This window comes from Loxodonta africana, chromosome 13, assembly GCF_030014295.1.
Source record: "Loxodonta africana isolate mLoxAfr1 chromosome 13, mLoxAfr1.hap2, whole genome shotgun sequence".
NCBI classification, from domain to species: Eukaryota; Metazoa; Chordata; class Mammalia; order Proboscidea; family Elephantidae; genus Loxodonta; species Loxodonta africana.
This window is the reverse complement of record NC_087354.1, coordinates 63,157,606-63,178,436: the sequence shown is the minus strand read 5'-3', so window position 1 is coordinate 63,178,436 and position 20,831 is coordinate 63,157,606. Positions and strand designations below refer to the sequence as shown.

Here is a 20,831-nt window from a genome sequence, read left to right as displayed (position 1 = left end):
TATGGGGGAATGGGTTATATCACCAATGGAAAAAATACCTTTGGAAAAAAAGGTTTAAGGAACCTTGGGTCTACCTACCGCATTCTGGGTGAGCAGGGGATAATGAGTCAAAAAGAAACTGAAAAGGGCAATCAAGATGGAGAATCATAACTATAGAGTGAACTATGCAGTTCACAAAGAACTTCCATAATAGTTTCACAGGTAGGCATTGTAATTTTGTACAAACTGAGAAAGGGTGGCTAAATGATTTAACTGAAGTCAAGTGGATAATTTATTTGAGCTGCCCAAACATCAGGTAACTCTCCTGGTTGTGAGTCCAATGTTATTCCCTTTAGAGAATGCTGGACACACAAGTATGCATTAAAGACAGATTATAGCACTCTTGCCTTATAAAATAATTAAAACATATCAAATTTTAAAATAAAAAGAATTATTTCTGGATAAATTCATAACTAATAAAATAGTAATCACTTGTCTATGCTATTGGCTACTTCTGTTTTGCAGGATGGATTACACATTACCTTGAATTTTTTCAGTGAGAATAAGGAAGTTCTCAATAGAGTGGGACTTGCCTTAATTTGTTGAAATCTGTCGTGAAAAATTGATTTCAAGTGAACATATCCTAACTACTACTCTGCAATTAATATTCAGGAAACTAGGACTTTCTCCTCAGCCATCCTCAGGAGGAGTAATTTTTAGTAGTTTTATACTTGCAGATAATTTTGCATGTTGCTTTGAAGAATAGTCGTATGAGAACATGAATTGGAAAAATGTCAGTAAGGCTAGAAAACATTTCATCTTTAAGATAGTGTTTCTCACTCTTTTTTATATTAAATAAATGAACTAGAGTTTATCCTTTATATATTAAAAAAAAAAAAAAAAGAACCTGTTGCTGTAAAGTTGATTCCAACTCACCGCGACCCTATAAGACAGGTTAGAGCTGCCCCATAGAATTTCCAAGGAATAGCTGGTGGATTTGAACTAAAAATTGTTTTTCCTTCTTTCATTTAATGTAGTGACAGCTAAGTTAGAAGAGGAAAAAGGTTTTCAGAACAGTCAATAGACAACTTGGAAACATGGTCACATCTTTCCCATGGCTTTAACTTCCCTGATATCACCTAAGTTGTGACAACTGCATTGGGATTGAGTAACTACATTAATCTCCTCAAGCTGATTTATTTTGACTATAAAACTTGCAAGGCTTACATTGGACTACATTTACTAAGTAGTGCTGGTCAACAAAATTAATATATATAAATATGTATTTTTCCAGATCACGTGCTATTGCTATAGAATATTTAGCTAGTTTCTAACAAAATGCTACTCTGTGCACAGGATCCTGGTGATCCAGAGAGCTTCCAAGGGAATCAGACAAATTTGTCAGTACAGACACAAAGTAAATGCTCAGCTACCATAGCGTTTTTTAAAGAATCTGTGCATTGTATTCAGCTACCCAAAGAAAATGCTGGGTTGTAAAAGTGCAAGAATTGACTGCATTATCTCCCTTGCTTTGGGTGGTAAATCAATCCAAATGAATTTGAATAAGTGAAGTGGACTCTCTGTGTGTGAGTGCTATGGCAGGAAAGTGATGACAGTCACCCATCCTGTGGACGATTTCATTGGATGTGAATAGATATTCAGCTTCTTAGTAATTATATGAATATTGTGAAGGCTGGAGCTGTAGTAGCAAGAATTCAAAGAGAGCAAGCTGTTTTGCTCTAAAAATAAATCAAAAGAGTTTGTTGCACTCTCAATAGAAAAATAGTTTTGCTAAGCTGAACAGAAGTAAATTTACATTTTTAATATTTAAATTCATTGACGTACACAGCCACACGATATGAAAATTATGCAAATAATCTTTCCCAATTTTGCTATAAATACATTTGCTGTGTTAGTACTGTCTAGCCAACTTTTTCATCAACATTTTTTATATCTTCCATTCTCATTTAAAACTTTATTGTGAACATTAATGAACACTATTTGTTCTTTCTAGTGGTAACTGCCTTTTTATTTTGGTTTCCTAATTTATTACTATTTTCCAACCTTTTATACTTGTACATTCTTTCTTCCATATTTCTTTTTTTCTTACTTTCACAATGAGTTCATTATAACTAATAAATGAAGTGTTTAAAGCAACCAATAAAATTTATCAGTGAAGATGGTTATACTGACAATTGTGGGCATAATTAGTTATGAGAACTGGTAAATGTTCAGAAGGCTTAGGGAACTGGAGTTAGAGAAGAAGGGGACAAAGAACAGAAACATCTAGGTTGATGGTGGGGAGTGGTATGCAATAATGGGTACAGGTCCTCATTATAAGTTAGAAAACTTGAGATCTGTTCCATTTTTGCTGCAAGCAGCAGTGTGCCCTTGGGCAGGCCAACACACTTCTTTCTCAGTTTCCTTATCTAATTAATGAAGAGGTTGAACTTTAAGGTCCCTTCTAGTTCTAGAATATCACAATCTATTGCAAGGAAGTAACTATGCAAATGTGACATAGTATAATTAAGCACTTGGGTTGCACGTGGTTTCACTGGTTTTCTTTAATTGCCTCACAGCAGAGGAATTGAGAGATAGCTTAGTAACTACTAGCTGAACATGGCAACGTTGACTACATATTGAGAGTGCACCAATGAATATTTACCTTGAGTTACAGCAATGGTGAAGTCAATATTATATCTAGGCTGTCTCCTTGTATGGTGATGATATCAATTATTATTCAAAATAACCAAATGAGTTAAAGGACCCCTTCTTAACAGATTGCAAAGTATGAATATATTAACAATATGGTCAGTGCTTAAGTTACTTTTTTGTACTCTTTGAACAGATTGTTAGGCCACATGGACGTTAAATGTACTATAATACAGAAAATCAATTACTGCACCCTCTAGTATATTACAGGGTGAAGCTATTAAAGGCTTCATCAGGAAATTGCAAAGTACAGCTGTAAAGTTCTTTATTGTTGGGAAGTCATTACTCCAGTACTTACTAGATATTTACCACCAGCCTGTACAATCTACCATGCCAAGTTTCACGGTAAGCTCCTTAACACTGAGCATTCGCGAATGTTAATGTGAAACGATTTGGTGGAGGAGACAGTTAAGGGGGTGATAAGAAGGAATAGACATCAAATGTTTTCACACAGGAACCTTCCTATGTCATCTCTACAGTTGAGATCTGTCCATGATGCAAAAAAAAAAAAAAGCCTCCTGCCTCTATTTTGTAAAAAGATACCTTTGTTGCTTTAGCCTTTAAATCTGTTTTTACAGTTGTGCTAACTGACCACATTTTCTTTTAAGGTGTGTTTGGTGTACCTGAAAGGCAGAGCAGGTAGATGCTGTTCAAATGATTATCCCCGGTGAAATTCAACTCCAAAGACAGGGTTTTGAGCTAAAAGAGAGGGGGGTGAGGGGATAGATGGCGTTTATGGTGTAGATAGAACCCCAGCATTAGCTTTCAAACAGGAGGAGTCAAGGGCATGGCGGCATCCCAGAACTGAACTCTTTCCATTGATTGGTAGGAATCACTTTCTCTCTCTCTTCTGCCTGCACCTCTTTTACCATCTATACCACTAAAGTGCCAACAGATCTCCATTTAGCCTTTTCATCACTCTATGCTGAGATGTGTACCATGGTGTTTCTGATCCTTGTCAATTTCTCTCCAGACAGAGCTTTTTGTACATGCCTTCAAGGATCAGCTGGTCAGGAGCGCACTTTTGGCACTCTACACTGCCAGGCCAGGTGGTGTCCTTAAGAAACCACCCTCTCCTAAGGGCAGCACCGGCGAGAGCACTCCCCAGGACCAACCCCCACCTATGAGAAGGCAGGACTCCATACCACATCATTCAGACTACGATGAGGAAGAGTGGGTAAGTCTCTTTAGATGTCTCACACATCACCTGCCCGCCAGTGTTCTGCACTGAGAGGTAGAGCAAGAATGCTAAGAAATCTCTGCTTTTTATCAAAACGTAATCTGGAAAAATCATAAGACAGATTGAGAATAAATAGATCATATTTTTCCTTAGGGGCAAATTATAATTGGAAGTTGTATTCCCAATCACGATCTTGATATCAAATAAATCATATGTCTAACCAACAATATGTCACTAAAGCAAAGACACCAAAGTTGCAATGTTCCATAATACTATTGCTTATTTATTACCAAGGTAATATAAACCATTAAACAAAATTAGGAAGAAAAAACATCTTCAATAATAACACTACTTGGATAGAAGCACTATTTTTATTATTGCATATTGCATTCCAATATTTTAGTTGTGGGCATACTTTTTTTTATTACCATTTAAATGATTTGAGTCAAAGAGATCTCTTAAATCCTGCTTATGCGTGGTTCTACTCTGTCCTATAGTGTCGCTATGAGTTGGAATCGACTCGACGGCACTGGGTTACTGGGATGATTAAGTTAAGATGCTATTGCAGGTACTCAAAAATTGACAGAAACGTCGGAAAAAAATACCAGGTAAAGTAATGATCAAAAGCAAAAGCAAACACGGTTAGAGGAACTCTAACTGGCTTGAGCTGCTATTTGGTCAGCTCTGACTCATTGCAACCTTACGTACCACAGGGCAAAATGTTACCTGGTCCTGAGTCATCCTCATAACTGCAAGCATGTTTGACCCCATCGTTGCAACTATTATACTCTTCATCTTACTGAGGGTTTCCCATGCGTTTCCTGGCCCTGTACTTCACCAATCACAATGTTCTCTTCTAGTGATTGATCTCTCCTATTGATATGTCCAAAGCCAGTGAGATTTGTTGTGATCTATAAGATTTTCATTGACTGATTTTCAGAAGTAGATCTCCAGGTGTTTCTTCCTAGTTCATCCTAGTCTGGAAACTCTGTTGCAGCCTGTCCACCATGGGTAACCCTGCTAGTATCTGAAATACCAGTGGCGTAGCTTCCAGCATCACAGAAACACGCAAGCCACCCCAGCATAGCAAACTGACAGATGGGTGATGAATAGGAATGCTAGTTGGGCAGAATACAAAAGGGGAGGGGCATAAAGGTGCAGAGCGAGGGGCAACAGTGTGCCGTGATTGAATCAATGCACGTTAATCACTCAAGAGCCTTCCGAAGTACATGCACATCATATACAGAAAAAAGGAAATCCTTTATCATATCGTATGTACAACAACAACGGAAAAAAAAAAAGCAAGCTAGTTATATTAGCTGTTAAACACTTAGTTACAATTACTCTTCTTGCCACCCTAGAATTTAAACATGTTCAGGGAGCAAGTTATTTAAAGGCCCAGGTCTATTTTTAAAAATGCTGGCAAAGGGACTGTGAAATGATGCCTGCTCTTTTCTTCGGTGAAATTTCTGTCACAGGAAAGATAGAGCTGAGCTCCCAGAGGTAAATGCTGAGTAAGTGCTTGTTGTTGCTGATTAAGATTGCATTTCTCCCACTGAAGCATTTTCAAAAGAGCAAATCTAGTATTTCTCCCTTTTACCTTCACCTTCTTCCTCCATTTATTCACATCCCTTAGGCTCACACACCTCTTAACCTCTCTGAAGTTCAATTTTCTCAACTGCGAAATGAAAATAACAGTACCTGGTCTTCATATCTCTGGAGGTGATCACGAGATAAACGGTTTACCCGTGAGGTGATGTCCCAGTGCCTGCAAAAAAAAAAAAAAAAGGCCTGGGCAAATACACCATATTGCTTTAGTATTATTGTTAAGTGTTTGTTTTTTTAACAAGTGTAAATTATATAATCTAATCATGAGGATCAATAACACTCCTTGAAGTATTTAGCAAAACCTGATATATCAAAAAATGTAGATTTTAAATGCATATATAAAATGGAGCCCTGGTGCCTCAGTGGCTAAGAACTTGGCTACTAACCAAAAGGTCAGCAGTTCGAATCCACCAGCTGCTCCTTGGAAACCTTATGGGGCAGTTCTACTCTGTCCTATAGAGTCTCTATGAGTCAGAATCGACTCGATGGCAACATGTTTGGCTTTTTTTTTTTTTTTTTTTTTTGGCTCTTGTATCATAAAATGTGAATTGTATTCCCATGAAATGTGAATTTTAAAGAGTATGAGGTCATAATAGGAAAGAAGTTATATTTAAATTAATTAAATACTCAGTATTTGTCTTTTGACAAATCATTACTGTTTTTATATTAAACCAAGTGAGAATTTTGGAATCGGGTGTCTTTAGTTTTCTTCGTTTTTACCTCACTCTGTTATAAAAAAAAAAAAAAAAACTTGCCCTCACCTCACTTTTTTTCCTCCTCAAAAGTGTCCTTTATTATTTCTTTTTCTTTAGATAATTATTGAGACATTTAGTATTGTAGGTGCTCCAAATGCAAAGGTAAGTAAGATTAGATCCTTGCTTCCTACAGCTCAGAGTCTGTTATTGTTAGGTACTGTCAAGTTGGCTCCAACTCATAGTGACCTTATGTATAACAGAGCAGTGTGTTGCCTGATCCAGCACCATCTTCATGATCTTTGGTAAGCCCAGTGTCTTAGTTTCTTAGTGTTGCTATAGCAGAAATGCCACAAGTGGGTGGTTTTAACAAACAGAAATTTATTTTCTCAAAGTAAGAGGCTAGAAATCTGAATTCAGGGTGTCAGCTCTAGGGGAAGGCTTTCTCTCTCTGTTGGCTCTGGGGAAACCCTTCTCTCTCTTCAGCTCCTGTTCCTCAGTTCCTTGGTAATCTTCATGTGGCAGGTATCCTTCCCTCCATTTGTACTCATTCTCTGTGTCTAATCTGCTCTTTTTATATCTCAAAGGTGATTGGCTTAAACATATCCTACACTGATACGGCCTCGTCAATGTAACAAATTCCCACATGAGATTATGTCCACAGTTATAGGGGTTTAGGATTTATAACACATATTTTTGGGGCTTACGATTCAATCTGTTACACTCAGAGCCTATTGGTGGATAAAATCATGTAAACAAATAGTTAAAAATTTGGGGATAAAGGTTGAAGAGAGACAGGTAGTAGAAGATAGCCTCTGCTAAGATGACTTCAACTCAAATTGTTATGAGATTTTAAAATATAGAACCTTCCTTTTGATGGGGCAAGAAAGAAAAGAGTAGGAAATGTGTCCTTAGCTGAAAAAGTTTAGGGCGAACCATTCAACTCAATGGACATCACTGAGCACCTGTCCTGCCTGGTGCACTGTGCGGAGGTGACAATCTCAGTGACCCCACAGCCTATTCAGGGCCCTAGAAAGGCAAATGACAATAATACAGCAGCATTAGAAATGCCACTTTAGAGGTGTGCGCAGGAGGTGTCAGGAGCATAGTTGTCATGGTGGGATTTTCAGAAGAAAATCTCGAGATTGAAATGTGAGTAGAAGTTAACCATTCCAAAAAGAAAAGGAAGTAGCCCTTTAGACAGGAACACATTAGCTGGCATGAGGGAGTGAGGCCCCATGCATGTGTTTTACTATTAGTTGTTTATTTGTTTTATGGTAAAGGTGGTAAAAACTGAGTATGTTTATCTACCAAAAGAGAAAAGCCATATGAGAAACATGGAAGTGATAATAGATGGAGCAACCAATGAAAAATCTGCTGCTGTGGAGTCGATTCTGAGTCATAGCGACCCTATAGGGCAAAGTAGAACTGCCCCATAGAGTTTCCAAGGAGCGCCTGGCAGATTCGAACTGCTGACCTTTTGGTTAGCAGCCATAGTACTTAACCAGTATACCACCAGGGTTTCTGGATGGGGCAAAGTCTTTACAAAAGAAAGAAATGGGATCAAGTCTAATATGGAGGTAGGAGGAGAGTCCCAGGCAGGAGCGTGCCTCTTCTGCTGAGACTGTTGATGGAGTTTACTTTTTTGAGTCAGGTAGGGCTAGACAATGAGTTGGGCTAATCCCCAGGAGTTGGCTTGTTTATCCACAAAGCAGGATCATGTGCTTAAAAAATGGGATAGGGAGGAGGGGCTGAGGAGAATAGTGAGGGTTTCAAAAAGGCACCGGAGAATATGGGTAAAGGAGCTTATTAGCAACATTTGAAAAAGTTAGGAAACTTTCCAGTTAGTGTGAAGGGCCAGTCAAGGTTGCAGTATCGGTCTGATGGTTATTGGCTGGTCCTTGATCACTCACTTGGGAATACTTTGGTCCTCTTGAGACTAGGAAAAATTCTTCCTGGTTTTTTCACCAGTTAATGGAGGGATGTCTTCTCAGTTTCCCAGTTCTTTTGGACTCTTTCAAAAACAGAAAGAGTGACAATGAAGGTCTTGAATCTCTCTGTGTTTCTCCTCTTAGTTCAGTTCTGAGAGTTTCCTTTGGAAGCCGTCATTTTCTAGAAAGCATATAAAAGCTTTGTCTAAATAACCACAATTATAAGGAAAATCTTTCACACTCAGAATAGTTACTTCTAACTACCACCACCCCCCAATATAATTTGCAAACAATAATCAAGTTTGATTGTATACAACATTCATTTCGTTTTTTTTTTCTAGCAACTACTTTCTACTAAAAAGATCCTTCCATCACGGGGTGGAAATCCCTTATGAAAAAACAGGAAGTTAAATGGGAATTATAAAAAATTTCACCAGAGTCAGTAATATTTGACATTATTTTCAAAGCTTTATCTAACCTTGAAAAATCAAGTAAATGTAACAGAAATATAGCTAACAGAAAACGCCTTTAGAGACTGTGCTGTCAAACAAATTGGAAATATAAGTTTGTGTACTGTTTTTCTTAATCGGTTGTTAGAAAAGTTCTAGCACTGATTACAACTCTAGTCAACTTCCCAAAATAATTCAGTGTTTTAAATTAATTTAATTGGGTTTCTGTGATATCCTATGAAAGTATTCTCAGATCACTTCAGTTGGCTTAGGCTGGCAGGTCCTTTTTGGCAAATGTGTTTTCTTTACTTAACTCCTGATAAAAACCAAAAACCAACCCATTGCCATTAAGTTGATTTGGACTCAGTAGAACTGTCCCTATAGGGTTTCCAAGGAGCATCTGGTAGATTCGAACTGCCGACCTTGTGGTTAGCAGCTGAACTCTTTACCAGTATACCACCAGAGTTTCCTAACTCCTGATAGTGACTGTAATTTTAATAATTGCCTACTTGAACAACTGCATTAGCTTTTTATAATAAATATTTGGGAAACGAATGAAAAAATAATTAAATAAATTACTCTTGAGGCCCACTCTGCTGATGCATGTAACAAACTTTCTTTCTGAGGTCAGGAAAGAGGATTCCTGTTAATTCCAATCAGCATGAGACTGTTCTTTTTCTTTCCAATCTGTTTTGTTGGCAAAATTGATGACATATCAATCTGAATAATAGTTTTTTAGTCAATATGGTAGAGACTGAAACTGAAATGATCACTTATAAAAGAAGCCTGTTATTTACTGAATTTTATGTATTAAATGATTGAATGCTTGAAAAGGTGATCTTCCTGAAAAGTTAACAAACAATTAAGCCCCAAAGGAATATTCAGAATTTTATGACAATCTGTGCCAAGACATAGACTACTATAGAATTATTCAGCTTTGAGCTAGTAAAGATGACATATTGCTTTTCTTTCTCTACGTCTCTGCAACAGATGCTTCCAGCAGCTGGGATCCCAAGATTAGTTTGTCCAAAATATGAAAGGATGTCATCCAACCAAACTATTAAGTTGACATAGTTTTTGTGGCTTCCAGTAATTACATTATTCTCTAGAACACTGTGATTTAATTTCAGAATTACTACAGTGATGGGTTCAGGGCTAAATCTGCCCTGAAAACAGATATATTTTTGACCCTCTATCCTCTATACTCTGATTCATTCCAATAAAGTATAAAAAAAAAAGTATAGAACTAGGAAAACTCTTATAATTATTTATCGATATCCCAAACCCATTTTTTAAAATTGAACTGCATTTCTATCTCAGGCAACATTTCACCATCTGAATTGCCCAATTAATTCCCTTCTTCATTTTACTAACAGAAATCACATGTTAAATTTTGACTTCCATTCTTAAGTTAGGAGAACATTTCCTGTTCCTTATTATGGTATGATGTAGTTATGACCCATAAATACAATGGACAATCCACATTAATCCATAATGAATTTTCATTAATTACAAAGATTTAGAAATAATGGTACTTTCATAGTAATATTTATATATCGGGCATCCTATTAATAAAGTCTATGTATCCTGGAAAAAAATGTGGTTTCTCTGTAACTCAATGCCAAAGGTAGCATTCTTAGATGAGATTTACATGAACCACTTTCTGATAACTTCTTTACCAACCTCACACAGTTCATTTTGCTCTACATCTTTTCTCTAATGATGTCTACAGCAAATTTGAGAACAAGCTTGACGGGCATGTTGATAGAGCTATTTATATTGCCATAATTGGTAACAGTGGTATAAATAGATGAAAAACATTACTGACTGTTGAGGACAAAGCATATTTAGCCAGGTACCTCCATAGGCAATCTATAGTGATCTGTATTCTCAACTTCTCTTGCCAGCTGCTGTCTCCATCTTAGCCTTTACCTCCAGGGGGAAAAAGTTCATACCATGCATAATGCACAGCAACCTATGCAAATTTATATTCAAATGACATTGTGTTCAGTTCCCCAACTGGCTAGAATTATGCTATGTGAAACTATTGACCTGTTCTTCTTCATAAGAAGAAAATTAATTGTTCTCATTATTTAAAGTTAATTAATTCTTATAGGCTTCTTGGTTTAACTTTTCTAAAGCAACACATTATAACTTAGTTACCTAAATAAGTAATAAACCAAAACCTGTTGCCATTGAGTCAATTCCAACTCATAGTGGCCCTAAAGACACAGTAGAACTGCCCCATAGGGCTTGCAAGGAGTGGCTGGTGGATTCAAACTGCCAACCTTTTAGTTAACAGCTGTTGCTCTTAACCACTGCACCACCAGGATTCCAAATAAGTAATGGGTCCACTAAAATATGGCCGTTTATTCCACGATTTTATAAATTATAGATAAAAGTGTGTGTGTATGTGTCTGTGTGTGTGTGTGTGTGTGTAAATGAAAACCTTTTGCATAGTAACCTCCAGGCAGGACTAAATGGAGCCTTCAATGATTAGTTGTTTCTTCTACATCTGTGGAAGATTAGGTCTTTAAAAAAAGAAGGAAAAAGAAAAAGAAAAAAAAACACCAACAGTAACAAAAGCTGATATATTCTTAGCAATTTAAGTGAAAGAATGTTCCAAAGTTATTTGTTCTTATTATCTTTAAAATTTTACAATTCTTTTCCACCTTCAAATAAAACACATTGTCCGGTGGTCCAAGGCTGACTTCCTTCTGTGTCTCACCCTCTCAGGCTCTCATTCACCAAGTGCAATAGATGCTGCTTCTTATCCGTCATTGATCTCCTTCTCTCTTTCCCCTTCATCACTGCCTTCTTTTTCTCTTTTTTTAGACCTGTGCTATTTCTTGTTTCTGTTCAATGATTTGTTTCTATTCTCTCAAGTTCGCAGTATGCACCATGAGTTAACCTCAATCCCTTTTCCACCTGGCAAATGCTTACTTATCCTACAAGGCAGACACCAGCAAACTAGAACCCACAGGGCAATCTGGTCCCACTGCCTGTTTTGGTACAGCCTGTAAGCTAAAAATAGTTTTTACTTTTTTTTGGTGAAAGTATACACAGCCAAAGATACACCATTTCAACAGTTTCTACATGTACAATTCAGTGGCAGTGGTTATATTCTTCAAGTTGTGCTACCATCCTCACTAGCCTTTTCTGTATCATTCCACCACCATTACCTTAAACTCACTGCCCCCTAAACTTCCCATCCAAACTGTTGAGTTGCCATTGTCAACTCAATCTCACATACGTAATTCTTTAAAAGAACACAATACTCGAAGCAGACATGCTTTACTAATTAAAAGAAGCTTTTGTTTGCTTGTTTAAAGAAAAGAAGACTTCAGGAAATAGTTTTGGTTGAAGGTTTAAAGTTTAAAGGTTATATCTCAGAGCAATAGTTTCAGGCGCTCATTCAGCCTCCATGGTTCCACAAGTTCTAAATTCCACTGAGAATTTGAAATTCTCTTCTTTATTTTCCCTCTTTTGATCAGAATTCTTCCATAGAATCTTTGATCATACTGTTCAGTAGTAATAGCCAGGTACCATCCAGTTCTTCAGGTCTCATGGTAAAAGGAGGCAGTTGTTCATGATGAAGGCAGTCAGACGTATAGTTGATTTCCTCCTCCAATCCCTGACTCCTCTTTTAACTCTCTTGCTTCAGATGAATGGATTCCAATTGTTGTACCTTGGATGACTGCTTGCTAGCTTTTAAGACCCCAGTCACTGTGCAGTGTAGTAGGAGGTAGAACAGGAATACTGAGGCACAGTGTTAGGCTAATTGATTGGGATGTCCCTTGAAACCATGACCCTAAACCCCCAAACCAAGGAAACAAATCCTATGAGGTGTTCAGTTGTGCATAAGCACTCAGCATTTCAGCATATGCTTTTTTTTTTTTTTTTTGGTAAATAAAAAATGAAATGTTGAAAAAATCAAATGAAGAATATTTTGTGACACATGAAAATTATGTGAAATTCAACTTTCATTGTCCATAAAGTTTTATTGGGACACAGTCATGCTTATTCATTAAGTATTGTCTATGGCTGCTTTTGTGGTCGAGTGACAGTTGATTAGTTGAGACAGAGACTGTATGGCATACAAAGCCAGAAGTATTCACTGTTTGTCCCATTGTAGAAAAAGTTTGCTGACCCCTGCTGTAAAGCATAACTGAAAAGTAACCTCCTTTTGTGAGATCACTACCCTCCAGACAACATTCATCACTTCTTTCTCCTTATCCTTTAGTTTACTTTGTACATAATATTTGTTTGTTGTTGTTAACTGCCCTCAAGTTTGTCCCCAACTCAGGGGCCATCTCACGCATGATAGGATCAGACTTTTTTGATCTGTAGAGTTTTCACTGGCTGATTTTTGAGAAGTAGATTGTCAGGCCTTTCTTCTTAGTTTGTCTTAACCTGGAAGCTCTGCTGAAACCTGTTCGGCATCAGAGCAACACTTAAGTTTCCACTGACAGGTGGGTGGTTGCTACACTTGAAGTGTGTTGCCAGGAATAGAACCCAGGTCTCCGGAATGGAAAGCAAGAATTCTACCACTGAATCACCAATGCCCCTAATATTTGCATATTACTGATGAATGCATTCAACTTCAAATCATTTTAAGCAATAAACATTACCCTTACATTCCAGGAACACATAGAACAGTGAACACTGAATTATAACTAGTTGTTTATGGGTGTGTTTTCTCCAGGTGTTCATGAACTCTGTAAGCTACTAAAGGGCAAAGGCAATGTCTTTTTCACTGTTGTATGCCGACACTTTAGCAGAGCACCTGCATAACAGACGTTCTCAATATGTATCTATAGAGTGAATTAATGAGTTTGAAGTTTGCCTTCACAATATTATTCTTCTTTGCCTTATTTTGAAACGTAGTGTATTTAAGTTTAATGTAATTCTGCACTACATCCCGTACCTTTTCCTCCACTATCTTAACATTAATTCTTCTTAAAATTTTGTTTCTCTTTCCCGATCAAAAATGCCCATTTATGCCTCCCTTTCATTAGTTCAGGTACCCTGCTGGTGCAGTGGTTAAATGCTTGAAAGCTAACCAAAAGGTCAGCGGTTCAAACCCACCAGCTGCTCCACAGAAGAAAGATATGGCAGTCTGTTTCCATAAAGATGTACAGACTTGTAAACTTTATGGGGGCAGTTCTACTCTATCCTGTATGGTTGCTATGGGTCGAATTAACTCAATGGCAACAGTTTTCTCATTAGTTTTTATTTCCCAGTGTCTTCATCCATTCTGAGGTGACTATTCAAGTCATATTCAAGATATCTTCAAATACAGAAAATGTTTCTACGGACATTCAAAATGGTCATAGAACATTAGAGATGATCAAAGCAAAGAACACAGTTGGTTAAGGATTCCCGCAGCTTCTAGTACCTCCAGGCAATTTTCTTTTTGATTATTTACGTGCAGATTACAGTTACACAGAAATAATATCTTTAGCAAGTTCCCAGCAAGTATGAATTAAAAACAACTATTTCCTCCTACAGTTTCTCAGTGGTGCAAACAGTTAATACCCTCAGCTGCTAAGCTAGAGCTTGGAGGTTTAAGTTCACTCAGAAGCACATTGGAAGAAAGGCCTGGCAATCTATTTCCAAAAAATCAGCCATTGAAAACTCTGTGGAGCATAGTTCTACTCTGACACACATCAGGTCACCCAGAGTCAGAATCAATTCGATGGCAACTCTGGTTGTTTTTTTCCTCCTAGTCCCAGCTTTCTCTTTTTCATCCAAAAGTCAAACAGATTATCAGGCTTTTTAAATCTTAACAACGTAGAGAGGACATTCAAAACGTTCCCTCTCCCCATCAGAAAGGGCAGGCGAAGACAGGGAGAATTAGGCCAGTTGTTCCCTCTTTGGCAACCAAACATGTTCTATCATCTGTTTTCATGATGAATGGGAGACATTCCCTGAATTTCTCCAGTCCATTTCACCCAGGAGAAATGTGCTTTAAATACTCACCTGATATTAAAGTCCACAAAAGGTGATTAAGCAAAGTTCATGACTGTCCATTAAAGTGCACAAATGTTCTATTAAGGAAAAGAAACCCCAAATAAGATCTTCATGTACATGCATATTCATGCAACCCTGCCGATTGCTAGATTTTCCCACTTGCAGTTCATACTTTCACCTTCAGTCCCCTATTTTATAGCACCTAACATAGTGTTTTTAACGTAGTGTTTTATACCTACTAGTTCAAAGTATTCTTTATAGTTAATGTAGGAATAAGTGAATGGATGGGTTTGCTGAATCAGCAGTTTGTCCTCCAACTCAAACCAGCATTTTAGTGGCCTTATAGGACAGAGTAGAACTGCACCATAGGGTTTCCAAGGAGTGGCTCATGGATTCGAAGTGCTGACTTTTTAATTAGCAGCCAAGCTCTTAACCGCTGCACCACCAGGGCTCCATAAAGTTAGTGAATAGGCCAAGAAAATGCTGAGGTATGTACAGGCAGGCTGTTGACATGATATGTCAGGGTACATTCATTTAAAAAGATAAATCCTTGAAATTGGTTATGTATAGTTGAGTCGGAATTGACTCGATGGCACTGGGTGGGTTTAGTACACTAACTGATGATCTCATATAATTTAACCAGTTGTTCAACTATCTAATGGTGTGTATATAACATCCAATCAACCAATTTAAAATTAAAAGCTTTAGTTAATCAGTGTTATTTTTCTACTTGTTGTTAAACAAATGCTTTATCCGATGCTTCCACTGAATTGAAGGCTTTAGCATGATGTAGCATTTATTAGAGTAAACTCAGCCATTCAGAATGAGTTTCATTCTAACATCAGTTTCAAGAGGGCTGTAATTATACCTTCTAGTTGTAAGTCAATCAACCGAAGTTTTAGATGCGTCAATAGACACAGCAATTTTTTAGCCACTTGGGAGGAAAATAAAGTATAAAATATGGAGTCTGACCTTAACAGCCTTATCATCTAGCTCAAGGCAGATGGCTAGTACTCATAAAGCAGGTAGAAATATTGAAAGGTATTCCCAGGATGTAAGCATTTTGTAGTACACATTAAAACTGTTAAAAAAAAAAAAAAAGAAGATTCAGAAAGAGAAGCTATATGAAGGTTGGAGAAAATGGAGGAGTCTTTTCTTCCTTCATCCCTTCCTTTCTTCTTCTTCTTCTTTTTTTTTTTTAATTTATCTATTACCTATACTAGGATGTAGTAATACAGGATGGATTAATAGTCATTTCCCTCATCCAGCCACATCTATTAGAAAGAACGAGTATGTTATGCAGAAGGGGTAACACGAACAATTCTTGGAGATGGTGAGACTTGAGCAGGCGAGACTACGGATTGCTGGAGGAAAAGGGCAAAGCTGTTCAAGACATAAAAAACAGCATATGTCAAGGCAGAAATATTAATTCCTCCAAGGTTTCCTATCTTTGATACTTAGCACTGTGCAGGCCTATCAAAGATAGAGTAAATACTTGTGGGGCTAATTAATTAACAGCATGTTTCTCGGACAGTGAAAGATTGACCTGGATAAAGGTTTCATTATGAAGACTAAAGAAAAAATAAGTACAATTATCTAAATGGGTCGGATTATAGAGGTGTCTCCAGGCTGAGAAAAGAATTTATACCTGCTGCTGTGCAACGTCTGCTTTTGACCAGAGAAGTGATGAAGTGAGTGTGGTGATCTATGAAGATAAATGTGGCACTCATATGTAGACCTGATTGTGTTATAGCTAATAATATAGAAATGAGCAAGGTCCAAACCAGGGAAACATGAGGAGGTCAATGCTGGCGAAGTAGTAGCTGAATATCTGAATCTACTTGTGTGACTAGGGATGGGATTGCAGTGTGTGGCCAGGTTTGAGTTCCTTGAACTGGTTATTGAGAAATGAAGGAGAGGAATTTTTACATGAGTAAGAAGGTATAGTGAAAGCAGGAGAGTCAGTGGGAAACAAAGGTTGGAGAATCTAACTCAATTATGACGGATGCCATGTGTCTGGCTCCCTTTAGTCGACCTAGTGTGTGTGTGCCTAAATGGGTGTGTTATAGAGCTTGAAGTATTCATGAGCCAGTGTGTTCCTAAGTGTGTGTGTGCATGTACGTATGTTACATAGCTTGAAGCATACTTGAGCCAGTTTGTGCCACAGAATATCTTAAGAAAGCAATTCCTTTCACCTAATAGTCTGGGAAAAGTTAGGATTCAGAGAGAAGATCTATCAAACCACTGAAGGAACAAAGAAAGACAATGATGAAGGAGTTGGCCAGGGTAGTGAGAATTGTTCTCCATTGATAAAAGGATAATCCGTATAGCTTCTTTTCTTTTAAAGACAGGCTTGGCCTTGTGGACTCACTGACTGGTTCTAATCAAAGTCCTCAGAAATTGGTATTGACAAGTAGCAAACTGTGCATGGAGATATAGATACGACAGAGCTGCTTTGGACCCTTGTATGAGCTCTGATTTCACCTTCACACCTCTTGCCAACCGAACATTGGCATTAAAAAAGTTGACTGGCTAAGTACTGCTATTTTTTTTTTTTTTTTTAAGTTAACTGCTGATCTGAAACAGTCCCAGTTTCTCTGATCCTACCAAGCTCATAAACATATGGCATGCTGAGTTAGCACCATGTCCCTGCCCTCGTAGCTCACTCTACCAGGTGTCATGTCTCACTGGACGCCACTCACTGCTGCGTCCACCAGACTTACACACTTACTGCCTCTAGGCTTTGACCTGCATTTTAGCTTAGGTCCTAACCCAGAAATAAATAAAGCCCAAGATCAGCACCTGACCTAGAATGGAATAAATACTGCTGCTAGTTCCCCACTGAATTGGTACCCTCATTGGCCAGAAAAGTTTACAGCCACTTGACCTTCAAGATGTGAAGTTGTGAAGAATCCATTATATACGAAGACACCAATTAGGCTCCACTTAATAAAGGCTAGGCTTTAACGCACCGATTTTTCCATTACTTCCTTCTTACAGCAGTAGACATAACAGAATAATGGCTACTGTTTTGGGGGAGAAAGCCCAGCTATCTTTGTTTTTCTGATAGATTGTTTTATTAACTCTTCCTTGTGGCAGGGGAGCTAAACAGGGTCTGGAGAGGTTGACACTTCCCTGGCCTGAGAAAGGGCTGGAGAGTCCATGTGTTGTAGTCACGTGTGTTTGCTTCCATAGCCTTCTCACAAATCAGCCATTCCTCATCATGGGAGCAGTCTGGGAAATCACATTTCACTAGGTATCATGGATTGAATTGTGTCCCCCCAAAATATGTGTAACAATTTGGCTAGGCCACGAATCCCAGTATTGTGTGATTGTCCACCATTTTGTCATCCAATGTGATTTTCCTATGTGCTGTAAATCCTGTCTCTATGATGTTGATGAAATGGGATTATTGGTAGTTATGTTAATGAGGCAGGACTCAATCTATGAGACTGGATTGTGTCTTGAGCCAATCTCTTTTGAGACATAAAAGTGAGAAGCGAGCAGAGAGACAGGTGTACCTCATACTACCAAGAAACAAGAGCCAGGAGAAGAGCGTGTCCTTTGGACCCAGCATCCCTGTACAGAGAAACTCCTCAACCAGTGGAAGATTGATGACAAAAGATTTTCTTCCAGTGCTGACAGAGAGAGAAAACCTTCCCCTGGAACTGATGCCTTGAATTTGGACTTGTAGCCTATTAGACTGTGAGAGAAAAAATTTCTCTTTATTAAAGCCATCCACTTGTGTTATTTCTGTTATAGCAGCACTAGATGACTAAGACACAAGGAAAGAAAGTAGAGTAGGCCCCAGCCATAACAACAATCTAAGCAAAAAGAATTTCCCGTGTGAACTTATTTAAAAAAAAACTTATTTAGAGAGTAAAAATCCTCAGAAAAGGGCTGATTATTCTCCTCTGTGCATGCTTTCACAGAGATAAAATAGAAAATGGATAGTTGAAGAGAGATTTCAGGTATTCAAGGTTTCTTGGTCATATGTTATCTTCAGGAATCTTGCTGACACTCCTTTAGCATCTGTTTCAAAATAATTGAGTTTTCTCTCAATAATTCACCTCCTGCTTTATATCTGGTCACAGTAATGGATTATGTACTTTATTCCTGACACTGTCCTCTATTAATGTTGGCAGCTTATATCCTTATTCCCAGGAAGATTGACCAGTTAGCCAAGTGAGTGCTCCTTTTCTACTTGTATGACACTATTGGTTGCAGATTTAAGAGTAGATGTGACCAACCTGGGCATTTTTTACAGTCATCTCCTAGTCTAGGACTGTCCTTAGACTCATTTTCAAGTCTCAGATAACCGAACCCTTTAGGCTTCTACCTAACCCTTTCTGGACCCCTCTACTGAACTTCTTCTGTCTTCCCTGTCTCTAGGGTACTGATAATATCCCCCAAGAGGAATTCCTACTGTGTACCACAGTTCTGTGGAAAATCACAGGAGAAGTGTCATGTCCGTAGGATCAGAGAGACCTGAATTTCTGGTTCAGTTATAGTATTTTAATATTGAATGTTACTTAACTTCTCTTACCCATAGTCTTCTCATCTTTAAAAACTGGGTCAATAATATTAACCTTTTGTCATGGTTTTTGAGAGTTAAATGAGCTAGCACTTATATATGTCAGGTGAATATAAATACCAGCCTTCAATCTATCTCTAGGGTGATATCACCCCTCTCTTCCTGCCTCCCTCCCTCTTTTTCTGCCTTCTTTCCTTCCTTTATTTCAATAAAACTTTTTGAATGCCAGTAAATAGACAACAGATAAGTGGTAACTTTGGTGAAGGGTAAGACAGTACACAGTACTGGGGAAGCCAGCACAACTTGACAAGGCAAGCTCATGAAAGCTCCAGAGACACATCCAAACTCCAGACACATCCAGAGGGCTGTGGGGACCATGGTCTCAGGGAACCTCTAGCTCAGCTGGCATAACACCACTTATAAAGAAAATGTTCTGCATCGTACTTTGGTGAGTAGCGTCTGGGGTCTTAAAAGCCTGTGAATGGCCATCTAAGATGCAACACTGGTCTCACCCCTCTGGGAACAAGAAAGAATGAAGAAAACTAAAGATACAAGGGAAAGATAAGTCCAAAGGACTAATGGATCACATCTACCATGGTCTCCACCAGATTCAATCCAGTGCAACTAGATGGTGCCCAGCTATCACCACTAACTGCTCTGACGTGGGTCATAATGGAGGGTCCCGGACAGAACTGGAGAAAAATGTCGAACAAATTTCTAACTCAAAAAGAAAGACCAGACTTGTTGGCCTGACAGAGACTGGAGAAACCCTGAGAGCATTGGCCCCGACACCCTTTCATCTCAGTAATAAAGTCACCCCTGAGGTTCAACTTTCAGCCAAAGATTGGACAGGCCCATAAAACACAATGAGATTAAAGGGGCACACAAGCCCAGAGGCAAGGACTAGAAGGCTGGAAGGGACAGGAAAGCCGGTAATGGGGAACCCAGGGTTGAGAAGAGAAAGTGTTGACATGTCGTGGGTTTGTTAACCAATGTCATAAAACAGTATGTGTACTATTTAATAAAAAACCAGTTTGTTCAATAAACCTTTATCTGAAGTGCAATAAAAATGAAAATAATAATAAAAAAAAAAAAACTAGCATAGGCTCTGTGCTATGTACTGAGGACACAGGTTTCAAATGACTCACAGCCTAGTATTGAAGACAGAGGCGGAAATCAATAACTTTGGTCTACTCTCTAGATGCCATAATAGAGGTGTATATACAGTGCAAGGAGGGTGAGAAGGAGGCAGTGGCCAGTGGGGCACAAAGGTCTCTCTCACCACTAGTTAGACAGGATCTGCTTTCCAGAAAGATAAAGAGTAGAATGAGTTTACTGCTGAGCATGCCTTCAATAAAATATTTTATTATGCATGAATAAACCAAAACCAAATTCATTGCCATCGAGTCGATTCCTATACGACAGAGTACAACTGCCCCATAGGGTTCCCAAGAGCAGCTGGTGGATTCGAACTGCCGACCTTTTGATTGGCAGCCTTAATTCTTACACATCCAGGGCTCCTTTATGCGTGAATGGTATCTTAGTATTACATAAGAAATTCTGCTCACCGCCTCACTCCCAGCAAACATCCTCACAGTTCATATCTCTAAGCATTTCACCACTTAAAAATCTTTTTTCTACTGTTTACCATATAACCCTTTACAAGATAGTTGTTAGTCTTGGACAATGAATATGCTTCACTACTTTAGGTTAATAAAGATCTCTCTACTGGCTGCAAATGTTACTTTTCAACCAGTTGTTGTTGTCAGGTAC

At 38.3% G+C, this 20,831-nt stretch overlaps 1 protein-coding gene across 13 annotated transcripts in view; it reads left to right on the top strand.

Moving 5' to 3' along the window:
- INPP4B (inositol polyphosphate-4-phosphatase type II B) overlaps positions 1-20,831 on the top strand; it is a 971,994-nt gene that overhangs the window by 823,792 nt on the left and 127,371 nt on the right. For all 13 annotated transcript variants that reach the window (XR_010317444.1, XM_064267536.1, XM_064267532.1 and 10 more), the window contains one exon: positions 3,665-3,868. Coding sequence is in view for 12 of the 13 variants with exons in the window: in XM_064267536.1 (XP_064123606.1) it covers positions 3,665-3,868 (204 nt within the window). In the remaining variant the exon portion in view is untranslated. The remainder of the gene's footprint in view (positions 1-3,664; positions 3,869-20,831) is intronic.